Genomic DNA, 16,765 nt, shown 5'->3' on the forward strand with positions numbered 1-16,765 from the left:
TGCCCAGCTTCATGGCTGCTGCCCTGTGGTCCTGCCACCATCCCCGGCAGGCCAGGCGCTTTCTCATCCTCGAGGCTCTAGCGCCAGCTGGCTGGGCCTGACCTTCACCCTGCCCCATCTGCCAGGGACAGGGACCCTGAGTGCTTTCCCTATGGGTCCCTCAGAAGGACACGGAGAGGGAGGAAGGGAAAGAGCAGGGGGACAGGCCACCTTGTCCCGGGCCCCATCAGGGGGACTGGGAAGGTGAGGTCAGCCCTGCAGGGGCCAAGCCAGGTAGCCTGGTCTCCACTCAGCTCAGCCCACCAGGCAGGTGACAGGCCTGAGTGGAGGGGGGGCAGGCGAAGGCCAGCCTAGTGTGCCCGCTCTCACCTGGTTCCAATGCGTTGAGGTCGGCTCTGGGCCGCTGGCCCTCCCCACTCTTGTCTTCGGCGCTGGGCAGCTTGGAGCCTAGCCCGGGGCTGCCGGTGGGGCAGACGGATAAAGTGCACGGGGCGCCAGGATGCGGTGGTGGTGTAGGGCAGCTGGCAGGGGTGGGCTTCGGGGCGGGAGAGTGGCAGCAGGGTGACAGCTTGGCAGGGCCTGCGGTGGCGGGTGAGGGGGTGCCCTTGGCCGTGGGGGTTAAGGCAACTGGCTTGTGGGTGGACTTCAAGGCCTTGTCCTGGGCGGGCTCCTCCAGCTCCAGGTGGTGGTCCTCAGGCTTCTGCTGTTGGGGTGGGGCAGAGGCTCAGCCCAGCCGGGGCCCCCAGTGCTCAGGGCATTGTAGTGCAGGGCAGAGGCAGGGGGAGTGGACAGTGGGGACTCCTGGACTGGACCAGGTTGAAGCACAGAGGGAGTCAGTGGTGCCCTGGGTCCCGGCTGGGCATGGCCGAGGGTGTACCTGGAATTGGCTGGCCCGCTGCAGCTCGAGAGCCTGAGTGGCCCGCTGCTGCTGCTGCTGCTGCTGTTGCTGCTGCAGGGCATACAGCTCCTGTTGCCGCAGGAACTGGGACCGCGAGTAGACGGGGAGCTGGCCCGGGTGCTGCATGTGGGAGGCGGGGCCCCGGCCCCCGTACATGGGGGGCCACAGCGAAGCCTGGTCCATGACATCAGCTGTAGGCAGAGCCAGAAGAATGGTCAGCGCCGGTGGAGACAGGATGACCGGGCCACATCCCAGCCACCGAGCGGGCCTCCTCCAGCCCTCGTTTCTTGCTTCTCACCTCACACCTGTCTCTCGGACCCTGGCTGGGTGCCTGCCTCGCTGCCCGTTCCCCAGCACCCATGGGGGCTGCTCCCTTCCTCAGACCCGCTTCGGATCCCCCCCCAACATGCAAATAGCCTGGTCCGAGAGGCCCTTACCAAGCGCATGGGGGGCCGTGTGGGGTGTGGGCTCAGAGGGCAGGATGACTAGTTGTGTGGGGGCATCCTGGGAGAGGGGGAAGACAGGGGGCATGGAGCCGGGCACGGAGGCAGGGAAGCCGGGGGGCAGATTCTGGTGCAGGGCAGGGTGCCCAAGGCCTGTGGAGACACGGCAATGAGGTCAGACAGAGCAGAGGAGGAAACAGGGCCCCAGGCTGGCACTGACCACCACGCCCACCAGGATTCTTGTCCTGCCCCGTTCCCTGCCTGCCCTCCGACACTGACCGTAGGAATGTCCTCCCATCCACAAGGAGGGGCTGCGGGTGCGGGGCAGCCAGGGAGGGTGGGCAGGGTGGGGATGGGGGGCCGGGTCCCCAGCCAGCTGGCCACTCTGCAGGGAGGATCCCCCGGTGATCATGAGGTGGGGGGCCAGGTCCCCGGGACAGCCGCCTGATGGGTGGATCCGGGCGAATTCCACGAGGTCCTTGTTGTCCCTGTCCATCATGGGGGTGGGTGAGGGCTCCGCATGGCCGCCAGCCACCCCCAGCCCAGGTCTTCCACCCCACCCTATGGGGTCACGCTCAGCACCAGCACTGGTCCCCTAGCTGAGGGGAAGTTAGCAGAACTCCCTCCAAAGTGGGCAGAAACCCCAGCAAAGCCTGGGGGGTGGGTGCATAGCTGTGCCTGGAGACAAGTCACAAAACCTAACATTGTGGCCACTTAATCCCATGTGGCACCACTGGGCACCCCCAGGGGCGTGGCCCAGTCCCCAGCCCAAAGGTGCAGCCTGGTTCTTACTGCAGCAGCAGTTCGCGGCCGGCGAGCCCCAGGCGGTCCTCACACAGGCGGGCCCTCTCCTCCTCGGCCTCCAGGTCCAGCGGGTGGGTGGAGCGGGGCCCACCGCCAGCTGCACGGGTGGGAGATGGCAGAAGGGACAAGGGTTGGGTCGGCTGGGGAGCCACAGCTAAAGCAAGCAGGAACCCCACTTCGAGCCAGGAGACTGATGAACTGAGGGGGTCTCCTGCCCTGTGAACCTCACGGGAAAGGTGCAGGGCAGGTCAGCTCAGCCCTGGGAAAAACTGCAGACATGGGGAGGTGATGGGCGTGAAAGCCTGGGGTCCAGCCCTGGGAGCCCTAGGTGAGTGGACTAGGGCAGGTCAGTGACACCCCTACCCCGCCTCCCTCTCCGTGGAGGGTCCGTACCTTTGAAGGTGGGGGCTGCCCGGCCCTGCCGCCCTGTGTTGGCACCGTAGGCCGACTCCGACCGGCTCACCGTGTCCTTCTGCCTGGCCAAGGCTACCGCAATGCCCACGGGAGGCTGCCGCACCTCCCCATCACTGTGGGTGGCATCATGCTCCCGGCTTCGGGCACAGTCTGGCCTTTCCACCTCGCCCGGGGCCTGGCCTGCGCCCTTGGAGGCTGGGAACTTCCCATCCTGCTGGGCACAGCTGGCCTTCAGGCCTCCGAGGCCCACGAAGGGCGCCTTCTGGCCAACGACCAGCGCTTGGTTGCTGTATTTGAGCAAGTTCTTCATGGCCGAGACCTCGTCGGGCGGGGCGGGCAGGTCCTGTGACAGGAGGGCAGCCTGCTGCAGGGTGCCACCAAAGGGGTCCAGATAGGTGCCCGCCTTGCGCTCCTCGCCAATGGCCACGGTGGCCCCCTGGCCTGACTGGACATTCCATGGGGGCGGGGGTGGCCCGCCATAGCCAAGAGACGCCAGTTCCAGAGACTTGCGCTTGGCCTCGGCCCCGCTGCCCCCCGGTTCTACCTCAGGGGCCACCAAGTGCTGCTGATGCCGGATGCGAGCCACCTTCTGGGCCCCGGGGGCACCCACAGGAGTCTCCTTGCTGGCAGCCTTGTCTAAAGTGCAGCAGGCCTGGGTGACCTTCCCGCCCAGTGGGTCCTGGTGATTAGGCCGGGCGCAGTCTTGCGAGGGGGTGGGCAACTCAAAGTAGCCGCTTTTGTCCAGACCTGCTTTGGGGAGCCCGGGGAAGGGGGCCTCGGGGCCGGCACTGTCCAGGTACTCCAGGCCCTTCAGCCGGGGGTTGAGGGCCGCCTCGAAGCTCCCGGACCGCCGCTCACCCTTGCCCTCGGCCTTCAGGTGGGCGTAGGAGACCCCATAAGGCGCAGCATGGTCAGGCGCGGCAGCTGCCTCCAGGTGCCGATCCTTGCCCTCACCCACCACGGCACAGGCCTCGGCCGCCTGGAAGGGGCGGCTCTTGTCGGCCAGGTGTCCCACAGAAGGCACAAAGGTGGGCCCACTGGCCTTCAGGTCCCGGGGGACTTTGTCCTGCAAGGGGCAGAGACCATCCGGGCCCCCATGCAGCTGCAGGCAGGGGAAGGGGCCGGCTGCGGCTGTGCTGAGGGGAGGGGGCGGCCCCGCGGGCAGGCCGGATGGCACTGTGTAGGACACGGCATGGTGTAGCATCTGCCTCCGCTCCAGGCACTCGCTGAAGGCTGGCCCAGGCTCCGCGGGGCCCGCCGCCTCCTTGGCGCAGCGTCCAGAGGCCGGCATGCCCACACCCGGCCGCCCCAGCACGGTCCCCGCACAGCTGGCCAGCGCAGACCGGCCCAGCTCGCCATCGAGCACCTTGGTGTTGAGAAGGCAGGAGGCCAGGTGCTTGGGGCGGCCTTCGCAGGCTCCCCGGGCCATGCTGCCCTCCTTGCAGTGAGAGTCCCCTGGCATGGGCAGCACCAGCTTGTGCCGCCCCCGGGCGACGTCCTCCTCCGCTGCCGGCCGCTCCTTGCCCTCCGCCGCCTTGCCGGCTTTCTCTTTGCCCATGAGGAAGCGGTCGAACTCCTTGGTGCCCTTGTGCAGGTGGCTGGCCTCGCCCCGGTCACGGCTGCAGGAGCCGATGGGGTGGCCGGGGGCAGCCCGGGCCACACTGGGGAAGTTGTGGTTGGCGGGCAGGAGCGTGGGCTGGGGGGCCAGGTTGCGCAGGTAGAAGTTATCTGCGTGCCGAGAGAGCTGAGGTCAACAAGAAACCCGAGGCAGGTGCCGGAGGGCTCAGTGCCCCCAAGACACTGCTCCAGGTGCCTCCCCACCATCACCGGCTGACCCTGACCCACTGGTACTTTCCAGGGCAGGTTTATAACTGTAGAAAACGTATTAACATAAATATCACTTTAACCATTTTAAAGTGTGCCATTTAGTGGCTACTATGTTCATGGTGTGCAACCTTCATCCCTGTCCATTTCTGGAATTCTTCATGCTCCCAGTCTGAAGCTCTCTGTCCCCATTCAATACCGACTCCCCATGCCCCAGAGGTTCTGACTTATGTTCACCCCTAGAAGAGGAACGCTGAAAAGAGCACAGCTACCATGCCCAGCTGGACCCTGAGGATTAGTGGAGGAAGGGCGGGAGCGGGTGGCAGTGTGTCCTCGCTGGACTCACGGGGGTGGAGTCTGGGGCTGCAGCAGCTCCCCCAACCCCACACGATGCTGGAGGAGTGCAAACTGATCAGGTCTTTACAAACAGCCACCAGAACTCTAAAGGCTAAGGAGGCTATGGGCTTATAGTTGTACGCTTAGTCGCTCAGTCATGTCCGACTCTGCGACCCCATGGACTGTAGCCCACCAGGGTCCTCTGTCCGTGGGATTTTCCCAGGCAAGAATACTGGAGTGGGTTTCCATTTCTTTCTCCAGGGGCTTATAGTTGGGGGATGGCTAAAAGTGGACAGCATGTGCTATGATGTGGCTACTACACAGCTCAGGACGCCCAGCCACGTGGAGAGTTATCTGAGGCAGGCCCCTGAAAGCAGGATAGCGCACTGTGGACAGCAAATTTGGCGGCCTTTAGTAGCCCCTGTAAGTGCCAAGACACCCCCGCCCAGGAGGAAGTGAGGCTCTGGGCGGACATGCGTCTGAGAATGGGCCAGGAGTGAAGGACCCAGCCCACCTACCTTCTGAATACTCTGAGAGGCCCCCAAGCCTTCTGCACCAGGGGCTAGGGTGATCCTTTAAGGAAGGAAGAAAGGCAAATGGTCCCGACGGCCACCCCTACATTCTGGGCTCTCGATGTCTCTGCAGCTCAGGCCCATCCTGCTTGAGTGGCTGGGGGGTGTTCCCCCAGCTCCCTGCATGGGGCCAGCCTGGGCCCCCCCTAACCTGGGGTGCCTTGGTTTCTATCTGGGTCCCTGGCCAGCCCTGCAGACACCCACTGCTCCCTAAGCTCGGGCTGGGTTACTGGGGACCTGGAGGGACCGACCCCCTCTACACCCAGCTGGGGTGGCGGATGGGCAGCCTGGATGGCCTGGAGCCTAGAGAGGGAACAAAAGAAACATTTGGAACTTGTAAAACTGTCCTCAGTCGTGTAAATTCCTTGTCAATTTCCTGCTAATTAAAGCAAGGGGGAAGAGGGTAGCCTGGGCTAAACCTAATTAGCTCAATTTCCAAAACCAAAGTGTTCTTGGGTGGGGCTCTGCCACAACACTGTGAAAGCCGAGGAGGCCGCCAGCGCTCCTGGAAGCCAGCGGCCCACATCCTGGAGGGGGTCCCTAGCTCTGGGTCGGATTTCTGGGGCTGGGACCACCTGCCTGCTCTTGACAAGCGCTGTCAAAACAGCAGCAGCACACGCGGGGGCTGATGTGGGAGGTGGAGGGACTCAGGCCGCGGCCTGCGCGCGGTTCTCCTCTGGGCAGCAGAGCACCTGGGCTCCAACCCCGAGGAGACTGGCTCCCTGGGCATCCAGTGTCTGTCCGAACCCCTCATGCGACCGAGGAGTGATCCTGGCCCGTCTGCAGGCAGCGTCTCATCCGCCCCGGCCCAAGCTGGCCAGCCCTGGGCTGGGGCAAGTGAGAGTAAGGCCTTCCACAGCCTCAGCCGCCCCGCCTGGACAAAGATGCCAGGTAGGCTCCAGGACACAGACACCCCACTGTCACGGAGTGGGAGGCTGTGAGGAAACGGGAGGACGGTGGCGGGAGGGCAGGAGGACTGGGCACAGGCCCACCGCCAACCTGCCTCATGGGGTCACCACTCTGGGGTCCCCTTCCTTCCCTGAGACCCTTCAGGACTCTCTCCTCCTTAGCTGCTGCTGCTTGAAGCCTGCCAGGTACTTTGTGGGCCCCTCCCCTGCCCCCACTCAGAGCCCCACTCTTGGGGTTCCCTGGGCTCCCTGGAGCTGGATCTGTCCTTATTTACCCTCTTCACCCGGGTGGCCCCTCTCCTTGAGCCAGATCAACCTTTCAACCCACCCTCTGGCACTGACCACGAGTGTGCAGTCACCCCCTGGGAAGGCGGCCCCCACCCCCCAGCCCCTCAGCATGGAAGCTGAACTCACCCCCAGGTGCACCCCTTCCTGCAGCCTGGGCCATAGATGGGGATCATCTGGGGCCCCCTGACCCTCGTGCTCCATCCAGGCCCCCCATGGGATCCCATGGTCCAGATCACTTGTCATCTAACAAGGTAACTAACCCCAGCCTCCTGGGCACCACCCCTGGAAGATCTTTCTAAAACGCAGATGAAGTATCACCCTACCCAAGAAAAATCCTGGACACCGGGCATCAAGGTCTCAGGCGACCCCCTACACCTGTCTCCTCTCCAGGTGGCTACATCTCCCATGGGCTCCCTGATGGGATCTGCGCCCTGAAGGCTGGGCTTTTACACACACACGTGTGCGTGTGGGCATGTGGTGTGAACACACTCTCCTTATGGAATGCCCTCCTGACTCCACCAGCCCTATGCTCCTATCAGCAAAGCTCCAACCTCAGCATACCCACTCCAGCGACATCTCCTGCCAATGGGGCAGGAGTCCCTCCATCTGCTGGGGGCACACCATTGCCCCTGTCCCCTGCTGCTGCCTCCACCCCCTTCCCCCCACCCCGACCCCTCTGACCTCAAGCCCTGGTGTGGGTTGAGGCCTGGGCCTTGTGCTGTCTAGCTTGACGAGGCAAGAGGTACAGGCTTCTAGGGGCTCCCCTACCCTCATCAGATGGTATTCTCCCCTGAGCTGCCCCTGGGACCCCTGAGCTGCTTGGGTGGGTCAGGGCGGGGGTGCCACAGGGTAAGGCCAGGTGCTGAGGGAGCTGGGTGCTTCTCCTTCAGGGCCGCGGTTGTTTGAGATGCTTCCACTTGGGTGATGAGACCTCACGGAGCATGGCTGTGTTTTCAGCATGCTCGCCTGACCCCAGCGTGCAACCAGCTGCTTGGCCATGGTCCTGGGCCCCGCACTTTAAATTCTCTGGGGGCCTGAGAAGCAGGCCCATCCTCTTTCAGCCCCTGTCCCTACAGTGTGGCCTGAGACCTGGAGAGAAGGGTTCATCCAGGCCGGCCACCTTCATCTGGGGCCCCAGAAGCCCCCGGCCCTGCCCTCCACCCCTCCAGGATTCACTGTGTCCCAGGCCCCATGCAATCTCTCACAGACCCACGCCAGCACTTGCCTTTTTGGGTTCCATAGAAACGATGTTGCCCATAGAGAACATTGCTGTTTCCATGGTGATCCAAGTGGCTCATGGGTAGGAAGGTGGATGCCAGACTCCCCGAAAATCTGGGGTACCCTGGAGCTAGAGAAGCAAGGAAACTGTGGTAGAGGTGCCTCTGGGCCACAGGCTTGCACCTGCCCTGACCCCAGGGAGGTGAGAAGCCGGCGGGTGGCCCAGGAGTGACGCCCCGCGGAGCCCGGCGTGCAGCCCGCCGGTGGGAAATCAACCCATCAATACATCATATTAACTCTGACTCGACTAATACCATCCCTCCGGTGTGGCACAAATTGAATTGCTGATGGGCTGGGGAGAGAGGGGAGGATGGAGGAGGGAGCCTTTGATTTCTCTCCCAGTAGCACTTAGCAGTGTGAGAGCTTCAAGGCAGGCCAACAAAAGGGGCTCTGGAGAGGTGGGAGATGTGGCGGTCACATTCAGTGGACATGGAGGCCCTCACAGCTCAGGCCGAGAGGAGAGAGGCGGGGCCGGACACCACCTTGGCCTGTACCATCATAGCTGCCAGGTGAGCAAGCCACTCTGGGCTCAGTGACCCGCACCCTGAGGCTGACTTGGTTGGGTGTGGCCAGCTTCTGCCTGGCTGGAGGCCACGGGCACCAGGCTCTCCATTGGCCGGGCCTCCTTAGTGCTCTGAGATCTGCAAAATGAGCTGGTCCCCAGCCATGGCAGCATCGCCCCCCTGAAGAGTTTCCCACGTTGGTCCCCAGCCCCAGACCCTCCCTGGAGCCTCCAAGTCAGGTCAAGCAGGCCCCACTCTGTCCCTTTGAGGGGCCTGGACTGTCTTCTTGGACTGGCCCTGCCCAGCAGAGGACCACCAGCTACACCCTGGACTTTGCTCTGGCCACCTGGGACACACACCCTGCCTCCCAGAAGTGATGAAGACAGAAAGAGCGAACATTTGGCCAAGGAGGCCCCTTAGGCACTGGCACCTTGAGAGCAGGCACAGCCGTGGCAGGCGTGTCTGTTGGATGCCCAGAGCCACCAGCCACCTGCAATGCGGCTCCTCACAGCTGGTCCTTCCCCACCAGGCCCAGCGGTGAGGGGGCGGGTGCAGGCCTGCAGCTGGGATGGCTGAGCTGGCTGGGCTGGGCTGGACAGGATGCTGTCTTGCTCCAAAACTCCTGCTTTGAGCTAATGCCCTTAACATTTTCCCCATGGAAAATGAGTCCCAGAGGAGCTTCTCCTGGGGACCCCATGGCTGTCCCAAGAGCGAATGGCTGCTGGGAGAGGCTTCCCACCTGACTTCTGAGGCGCCTGGGCTGTGACAAGGGAGCGGGAAGGAATCCCAGGGTCTCCCCGGGGAGCAGTGGCCACAGGGAGGAGGGGCTGGCGCAGGGTCCCTGAGGGGAGGGTGGCGGGTCCCAGGGCGCGTGTTCGAGCTGGGTCATAAGCCATGCCTTGACACAAGGGAGCTGGGAGCCCCATGCCTGGGGAGCAGGGGTGCCAACTTCCGTCTCAATGCATCACGACAAAGTTAAGACAAGTCTGAAGCAGGGAGCTAGCTCCGTGGACCTGCTCGTTTACGGTTTTCTAAATCCCTCTTAGGACAGAAGCCCTTTGCTGTTTCACTGGAACTCCTTGTGGCAACTCATGGCCGCATGCTCCATGGAACCCATGAGACCAACACCTTTCCAGAAGGAGAGGCTCAGAGCTGCAAGACAGGCCTCCAGGCCCCAGGTCCTCAGAGGCCCTGAGGCTGGCCTGCCTGGTGCTGAGGCTGTTGAGATGGAGGGTGGAGGCCGGCTCGATCTCTGTGGGTGCATGGGGGTAAGCCCTGGAGCTTGCTGCATGAGGGGCCCAGGAGCAGCCCCTTGGCAGGCCTGAGGTTGGGGAGGGGGGAGCCATGCCAATGTGGGGTCAGGCTATGGAACCCAGCTATGAGGTAGGGATGGACGAGGAGCATTGAGAGAATGGGAAACGCACGGGCATCAAACACTCTCGGAGCCCCCAGGGTCAAGGCCCCCAGTCCAAAGGGTGCACCCTGAACCCTGGTCCTGGTGGCCCCCTCAACATAGCCACCATCCTGCCCCTAATAATGCAGGAGGATGGTCTCTGGATCAGGAGATCTGAGGTCAAGCCGTGGCACCCATTCTCAAGAAGTACTCCCCGCAGGACGCTCCTGTACCAGTCCCGTTCAGAGGTTCCCCTTGAGCACGTGTGTTGCAAAAGCTCTGAGTAGTCCCTGGGCGTCTCCCCCACGGAGGGGCTCACATCCCCGGGCCCGTGGGAGGACACAGAGGAGGTACCCACTGCCCCCCAGACCCATCCCTCTGCAGCGCCCTCCTGCCGAGGGCACAGCTGAGTCCAGGGAGCCTGGCCGCCTCGCCTGGTTTGTGAGTGGAGACACATCTGGAGCAGATGTTTCCGAGATGAAATGCAGCTCCTGGAAGACCTGACAAAAGCTGGGCGAGCCCGACGGGGGTGGGGACGGGCCAGGGCAGGGGGGGCAGAGGCCTGTGTGTGTAGTAAGGGGAGCGGTTAAAGCGCCACAGCTGTCCCCCTTTAATTGGCTGCTGTTAAATGTTTTACGGGGCCTCGTTTTGGTAAACAGAAGTCTGTAAATTCCTCCTTCCCAGACGCCCGTTTCCCAGGCACAGACCCCCCTGTGACCCCTCGGGAGGTCTGGGCCTCCCGCCCACCCGCCCTCGGCCTTCAGCTGGCCGAGTGGTGGGCTCCTTCCTGCCACACCCTTCGGGGGGGCAGTGGGAGGGTGATGGCCATGCCCGTCCCTCCACGTCTGACCCTGAGCTGGTGGCCAGGGATCAGGGGACAGGAATCTACGGGGGCTCCTCCCCCCATCTCCAGTCTGCATAAAGTCCCACCCTCTAGGACCCCAGAAGGGGAGTTAGGACTCGGGGAGTAAGGATGGGGAGATGGAAGAAGAAATGGAGTGGGCAAGGGCCGGAGCTGAGTGGGGTGGCCAGGGAGGGGGAATGTGAAGAGCGGGTGGGCATCTGGGTTGGGGGGCAGAGAGGGAGGAAGGAGAAAAGCCCTCCCAGCCCAGCCACAGAAAGGACCCTTTCTTCTTCCCAACAAGAACCTACTCTCTGAATTGAAGAGGAAAATAAAAAATGATTTTTATGAATCACAGCAGCTGTTCTGTGACCAGAAGCCAGGGCTGATGTAGCTGGCCTGGGAAATGCCTCAGGTCCTCAAAGGGGCTTCTGCAGAGGAGAATGTGGTGGTGGTGGGCTCTGAAGAGGGCTCCGGGAGCCGAGGATGGGTCAGATACCCTGGAACCCAGGGCCAGAGATCCTCGACCCTGCACTCCTTCGGGGTGGCATGGTCCAGAACCCCCTTGTTCCCAGGCTCTCACACCCCCCGAGGTTGGCTACTGCGATCGCCCCTGTCGGAGCCCTGGAAGCCCCTGCTGAGTTCTAGGGAGAAGCCCTTGGCCTCAGCCACCACCCCACTGAGATTCCCCCCATTCTGGTCCCACGCTCTGAGTTGCCAGGAGACTTAACCCCACCCTATGACGTGAACATTAAAAGGGTCAAAAAGGTGACACCATCAGCACCTAATGGGGTTCAGTGATGTGGAGGCAGTCTTGAGCTGGGAGGGGGCAGCAGACCAGGTCCTTGGTATTCTGGGATACCCAGCCCCTGCCAGCATCCCCCAGGGCCCTTGCTGGCCACATCCGGGAAGGTCAGGGGTGTTTCTGGGTAGTGGGCTAAGGAGGAGAGGAGCCAGCGGGCAGCCCGCCCCTGGTGGGGGCTGCCCAGAGGGCAAGGTCTGAAGATGGAAGGGTGAGAGGAAGGGTGGGGACACTTTACAGGGGAAATAAGTGAGGGGTGCCATGGAGTAGGAGGCTCCTCTTGTCGCCACACCAGAGAAGGTGCCTGGGAGGACCCCAGGCCTGCTGCAAGTCTCTCAGCTGGAGAGGAAAGAGGGGTGGCCCTGGCCCCCCACATGCGCCCTCCTTGCCTGGTGGCGTCAGTTCCCACCCCCCCTGCACGGCACCTCACCTCTCCTGGGTTCTGCTGTAGAACTTTCCCAGCAGCCCAAGGTGCCCCACCTGCCCCAGGCCAGACCCAAAGGCTGGGGAGGCAACACCACCTCCCCATGGTCCTTGCAGGGCTCACTCTCCTAGGAGAGGACCGGCTCTTGTGTCTCAGAAGGCTGACTGTCTCCTGGCCAGGTCTGGGCATGGGGTGGGGTGTGGCCTGTGATCAGCCAACCAGTGGACCAGAACCCCTTGTGGGGTGGGTCAGGGGACTCCCACCACAGGGTCCCTGAGACCCCCACCCCCAGAGCTCAGTGCAGACCCTGCAGGCTTAGCAAACTGCCAGCGGCCTGACACACAGGGCTCTAATCACTCCCATGCCACCAGGGTCCTGCCCCGTCTCCCCGCTGGCTCCCCGCACACCCATGAGGGCAAGGCCTTCCGCAATAGACGCCCCCCGCCTCCCATGACGCCTTGACAAAAAACAAGGCCACCTCCCTGGAGGCTCGAGTTGCTAGAAAGTTCTCCCCACCACTGAGCCCTGAGCTGTGGCCAGGGACTGCCAGCAGGGTCTGACATCAAGTCCCAAGGGGAGCTCCCCACAACGTGACTGGCTGAGTCCCTAATCGGTGGGGCCAAGAATCACGCTTTTATATAGTCAGCCACACTGTGGGGGCGGGGCAGGCTGGCGCTCCAGAAAACCCGAGCTGAACCATCTCAACTGCCTGTCTCGTGGGTCAAGCCACCCTCCAGGGCTCAGCAGAGGGGAAAGCCCCTCTGGGTAGAGCACCCCCCAGACCATTCCACCATTGACCGGTGTCCTCCCAACCCTGACAGGTCCCATCTTTACTCTACCCATGACAATCCCCGCAGACACCTAGGCAGAGAGCCCTGTTCCTGGAGCCCTGCACACATCTATCCCTCTGAATTCTGCCATGCCATTAACTGGACGCTGGCTCTCTTCCTGTGACATCCTTTTCACTCAGGGTGTCAGTGGACTTCCACTGTGGTACACAAGACTACTAAACAGTAGTGACCACGCTGAAAGCTGGGTTAAGAAAAATTCTGAGGCTGTGTCTACACGCAGCTTGGAAAGTGCTGCAATCGACTAATAATGCCTGCCCTGGGCACAAGAAGGTCACTGGCAGCAAACTGGGAGGACACCCGCCACCACCCTTGCTCTAGTATCTGAAGTGGGTAACTTTGCAACAGCCTCCTTCCCACATCCTCCCTGTTCCTTGCCAGATATTCCAGTTTCCGTCCATAAGCCCCTTCAGGCTCATACTCAAGTGGTCAGAACCCTTGGGAATCCAGGCTGGGCATCACAGTGCAGCTCCCAAGATCTACCACCCTGGACTTCGTTGGGAGGAGCCAAGCGAGACCCCTTAATGGGCTGAAGATGGCTTTGGAAGCTGGGCCTCTCAGGGAGTACCCAGATCTCAGCCTCTTGCAGCTGGGGGCTGGGGCTGGGGCCTAAGGCTGGCACAAGATGATTTCTGTGCCACTGTGGCTCGTTAAAGTTGGCCCAGGCACACACACTGACCCCCAGTTGCCCCAGGTTTGGGGCCCAGCTGCCTGGTCTGTTCCCAGGCTGAGTGGAGTGGCTCAGAGGCAGGGGAAGGTGCCAGGCTCCCACGGACACCTCTGGAACAAAAGCAGCAGGCAGCTAGCCCAGGAGCCAGGCGGTCATGGACAGTCCCGGGCTCCTGGCGAGTGCTGTGCAGGGAGGAGCTGGGTTCAGGCCGTACAGAGCTGAGATGCAGGCCTTAGCAGCAGCCCCTCCAGGGGAACAGGACCTGTGGGCCAGGGAGGGCTGGGGACCAGGGCTTGCTGCAGGACTAAAGCTGGGGGAGAGACAGTGTCTCAGAGCTTGGAGCTGGGAACAAACTGGCATGACCCCCCCCAAACCCTCACAACACCCCACCCAACACCTCTGTCAGGGAGCTCGGCTGGAGAGAGCCCTACGCTACCCCTGACCACACCTCTTGCACCCTGTCTTCCTGGGTGGATGCTCTAAGACCCCCGTACCCCATGCCGGGGTATCTAAGATACACATAGATAGTGCTTGGGGGATCCTGGGGCTTGGGGCCACAGGAACAGTGCAAGCCAGCCCAACACCCAGATGTGACACTGGGCCTCCATCCCCAGCCTGTCAGACCCAGTGTAGCTCACATACACCCTCGGCTGCAAACAGCAGCCCAGGAAGGTCCCCAGGCCCCCAGCATAGCAGTGGACAGTTGCTACACGGGACATGCAAGGACAGAGGGGTCCCTGGAGGTTGGGACCTGGATGAGGAGGTGGGCAGAGGCAAAGCGTGGTGAGGGGCCAAGGTCACAGGGAGCAGGGTGGGGTGGGGGGTGGGGGTTGGCCACGCAAAGCCCCGAGAAAGCTCTGGAGGGGGTCAGAGGTCCAGATGGGACAGGCCTCCCTCTGGCTACGATGCAGCTGGCAGGAGAAGGCCTGTCTGGCAGGGCAGCCCTGATCCCCATGTCTGGATCTGGGGAGTTTGGTCCCTTCCCCTACACTGTCCCCAGATCACAGGGTGGTCAGCTGCCCCCAGTGACTCAGCCCTGCCCTCTGGCACTGGCAGGACCAGGTGGGCAGGGTAAGTAATGCTGCCTACATGTAGGGGCATCTTTACTGAGCTGGGCAGGGAGGGGAGGTGATCATCGGTGGTCCCGTGCGGGCAGATTCAGAGGCCATTTTGGCCACCGAGAAAACTGAGGCCAGGAGAAGGGGCTGGAGTGGCCAGCGGCCAGGGGAGAAGGACAAGGTCCAGGGCAGGGATGTGCCTCAGAGAAGGGCAGGCGGAGGGCTCCTCTCGACAGCGTCACCACACCAAGACGGTGACACCAGCTGGGACCTTTGTCCCCCACATAGACGTGCTCCCAGAAGCCCTGGTGAACCCTGAAGTCTTAGAGGCGGACAAAAGGACAGCTGAGGGGCTCAGGGAAGCCAGGAGGGGGGTTGGGAAACGGTAGGGAGTGCCCAGTGGCTCTCGGGTGCGACCCCTGCACCATTGGAGGCGAGCCCAGCCCCGAAAGGAGAAACAGCCTCCAGGGCGGGTGCAACTGACAAAGAGGCCGGCCGGCTAACAGCCAGCGCTGGCTCATGTGCCCGCTGCCTCCGGAGGCTCTCCCTCCAGGTGGCACAAGAGACCACGAGTGGCCTGGGCTGTGGGAACCCAGCAGCCCCGTTCCTCCCCAGCTGAGCCCCCAGGAACAGAATCCCCTTTCATCGCCCTGTGGGTGGTCCCACCAGGCAGCCAGGGGTGGGGTGGGGGGGCGGGAGGCGGGGTGGAGGAGGGAGGGAGGGGGCCCAGCCTGCTGACAATAGGGCCAGCTGTGCTGCACCCCACCCCCATGGGGACCCACCCAGGGCAGGCCAGCTACATTGGCTCACCCCTTTGCCTCAGGTCAGTTCCGCCGCCCACCCTGACCCTAGGCCCCGGAAAGGAAAGTCTCATCTCTGGCGGGACCCTTCACTTGGTCGAGCCTGGGGTGGGGGGTCCGGGGGTGGGGTGGGGCAAGAGGCCCTGGACAGACAAGCTCTGCCCCAGGCCAGATGTTCTGGGGCGGCTCCTCCGTTCTGGGGTACTTGCCCTGCACCCCAGCTGCTCCACCAGGGAAGCAGGAAGCCCTGGCCCCGGCTCTGGTGGCTGTCCCCCAGATGGTGGGTTGGGTCCACCCACGGAGAGCTGGGGGCCCTGCCTGAAGTGGAAGGATCCATCCTCTCTCCTGACCCCCACTGACGTCCCTCCCCATCCCTCCCTCCCCCACACCCTCCCCACCATCCTGGCCTCCTTGCTCTTAAGCTAAGAACTCCTTTAGGGGCCCAGCCCTGACTATCCCCAGGCTGGAGGGGGCGGGTAGCAAGCCTGCTTTGCCAGGCACCTGTCTCCCCACCCATCCTGGGGGCGGCAAGAGGATGAGGATGAGGCCAGACCACGGAGCAGCCTGCCCAGGCAGCCCACCCTGCCCGCCACCCCCCGCTCTCCGGCCATGTCGCGTGCCCCCCGCCCCACCTCGGCCCCCCTTCCCCCTGAACACACACAGCAGAGAAACAGGCCCCTGCACGCGGGCAGCCAGCTGGCACCCAGTCAAACTAGCAGCCAGGCACGCTGCCAGGGCAGCCAGCCAGCCAGCGCTGCCACTCGTCCCGGCCCCGCCCGCCCGCCGGCCTTTACGCTGGGAGCTCACAGTGAGGCAGCCGCACCACGTGGCCTGTCAGAGCGAGGCTGCAAGGAGAGGAGGGCAGGGGAACCCCGTAGGAAGGGGATCCCAGGCCGGGCAGCGCAACTGCAGGCAGAGGAGGGGAGACTAGGGCACAGGCCTGCGAGGTGGTAGGGTCCCCAGGACAGACACACGAGCGACCCTCAGGCGGGACCTGGCAGATTGGGGTTGCTCTCCCCAGGAGCCGCTGCTCCCCTGAACTCATCTTTAGTCCCAGGCGGGCCCTGCTCTCTCGTCTCCCTGTGTTCCGGAGCCTGTGTTCCACGTGGGTGGCTCAGAGGCCTCCTCGCTTCCCCGTGTCCTGCACCCACCTGCATTTGCCCACGGAGCCCACCGCCTCCACATGCACGCCCTCCCCCACGAGACCGTGGGTGCCCTCAGCCCAAGGAGGCGCCAGGGCTGGTTCGGGGCTGCTCCAACTGTCCTTGCCTCGGAGCAGCTGCCTCCCTGGCATGCACGGTGGGTAAGGGGTGGGTTGGGGGGCTGGCACCCTTGCACACACTGGTCCCCTCACACTGGGTGGTGGGAACTGCAACCTGCCAGGTGGCTCTGGGGCTGTGGCTACGGGTGGCGGGGTGACCCACAGACCATGAGCAACTCCACGGAGGCAGCCGTTGGCTGGGGGAAGTGAGTGTCTGGAGGCCGTTGAGGGCGCTATTTGTGGGCTGCCTCCCACCCGCCCACCCCCGCCTCCCCAGCAGCCCCCAGAGGGGCAGGACAGGGAGCCTTTCCCCTGGGCCCCAGGGCAGGTGGCACTGCCCACAAACCGCCCTTTTTGCCCGCAAGGTCCTCAAGGGTGGGCCGGAGGGGCAGGGGGATAT

General features: G+C 63.4%; 1 protein-coding gene across 2 annotated transcripts in view; it reads right to left on the minus strand.

Moving 5' to 3' along the window:
* Positions 1-16,765, minus strand: part of BAHCC1 (BAH domain and coiled-coil containing 1) — a 54,436-nt gene that overhangs the window by 16,209 nt on the left and 21,462 nt on the right. Inside the window, exons 3-9 of one of the 2 annotated variants that reach the window (XM_068978332.1) lie at positions 7,713-7,835; positions 2,539-4,287; positions 2,134-2,242; positions 1,621-1,829; positions 1,336-1,494; positions 878-1,089; positions 370-703 (exon numbers count right to left, since the gene is read on the minus strand). In XM_068978332.1, the coding sequence (XP_068834433.1) occupies positions 370-703; positions 878-1,089; positions 1,336-1,494; positions 1,621-1,829; positions 2,134-2,242; positions 2,539-4,287; positions 7,713-7,835 (2,895 nt within the window). Of the gene's footprint in view, positions 1-311; positions 704-877; positions 1,090-1,335; positions 1,495-1,620; positions 1,830-2,133; positions 2,243-2,538; positions 4,288-7,712; positions 7,836-16,765 lie in introns of both variants that reach the window. The other variant, XM_068978331.1, reaches the window with a different exon arrangement.

The sequence above is a fragment of the Capricornis sumatraensis genome, chromosome 8 (assembly GCF_032405125.1).
Source record: "Capricornis sumatraensis isolate serow.1 chromosome 8, serow.2, whole genome shotgun sequence".
Lineage (NCBI taxonomy): Eukaryota > Metazoa > Chordata > Mammalia > Artiodactyla > Bovidae > Capricornis > Capricornis sumatraensis.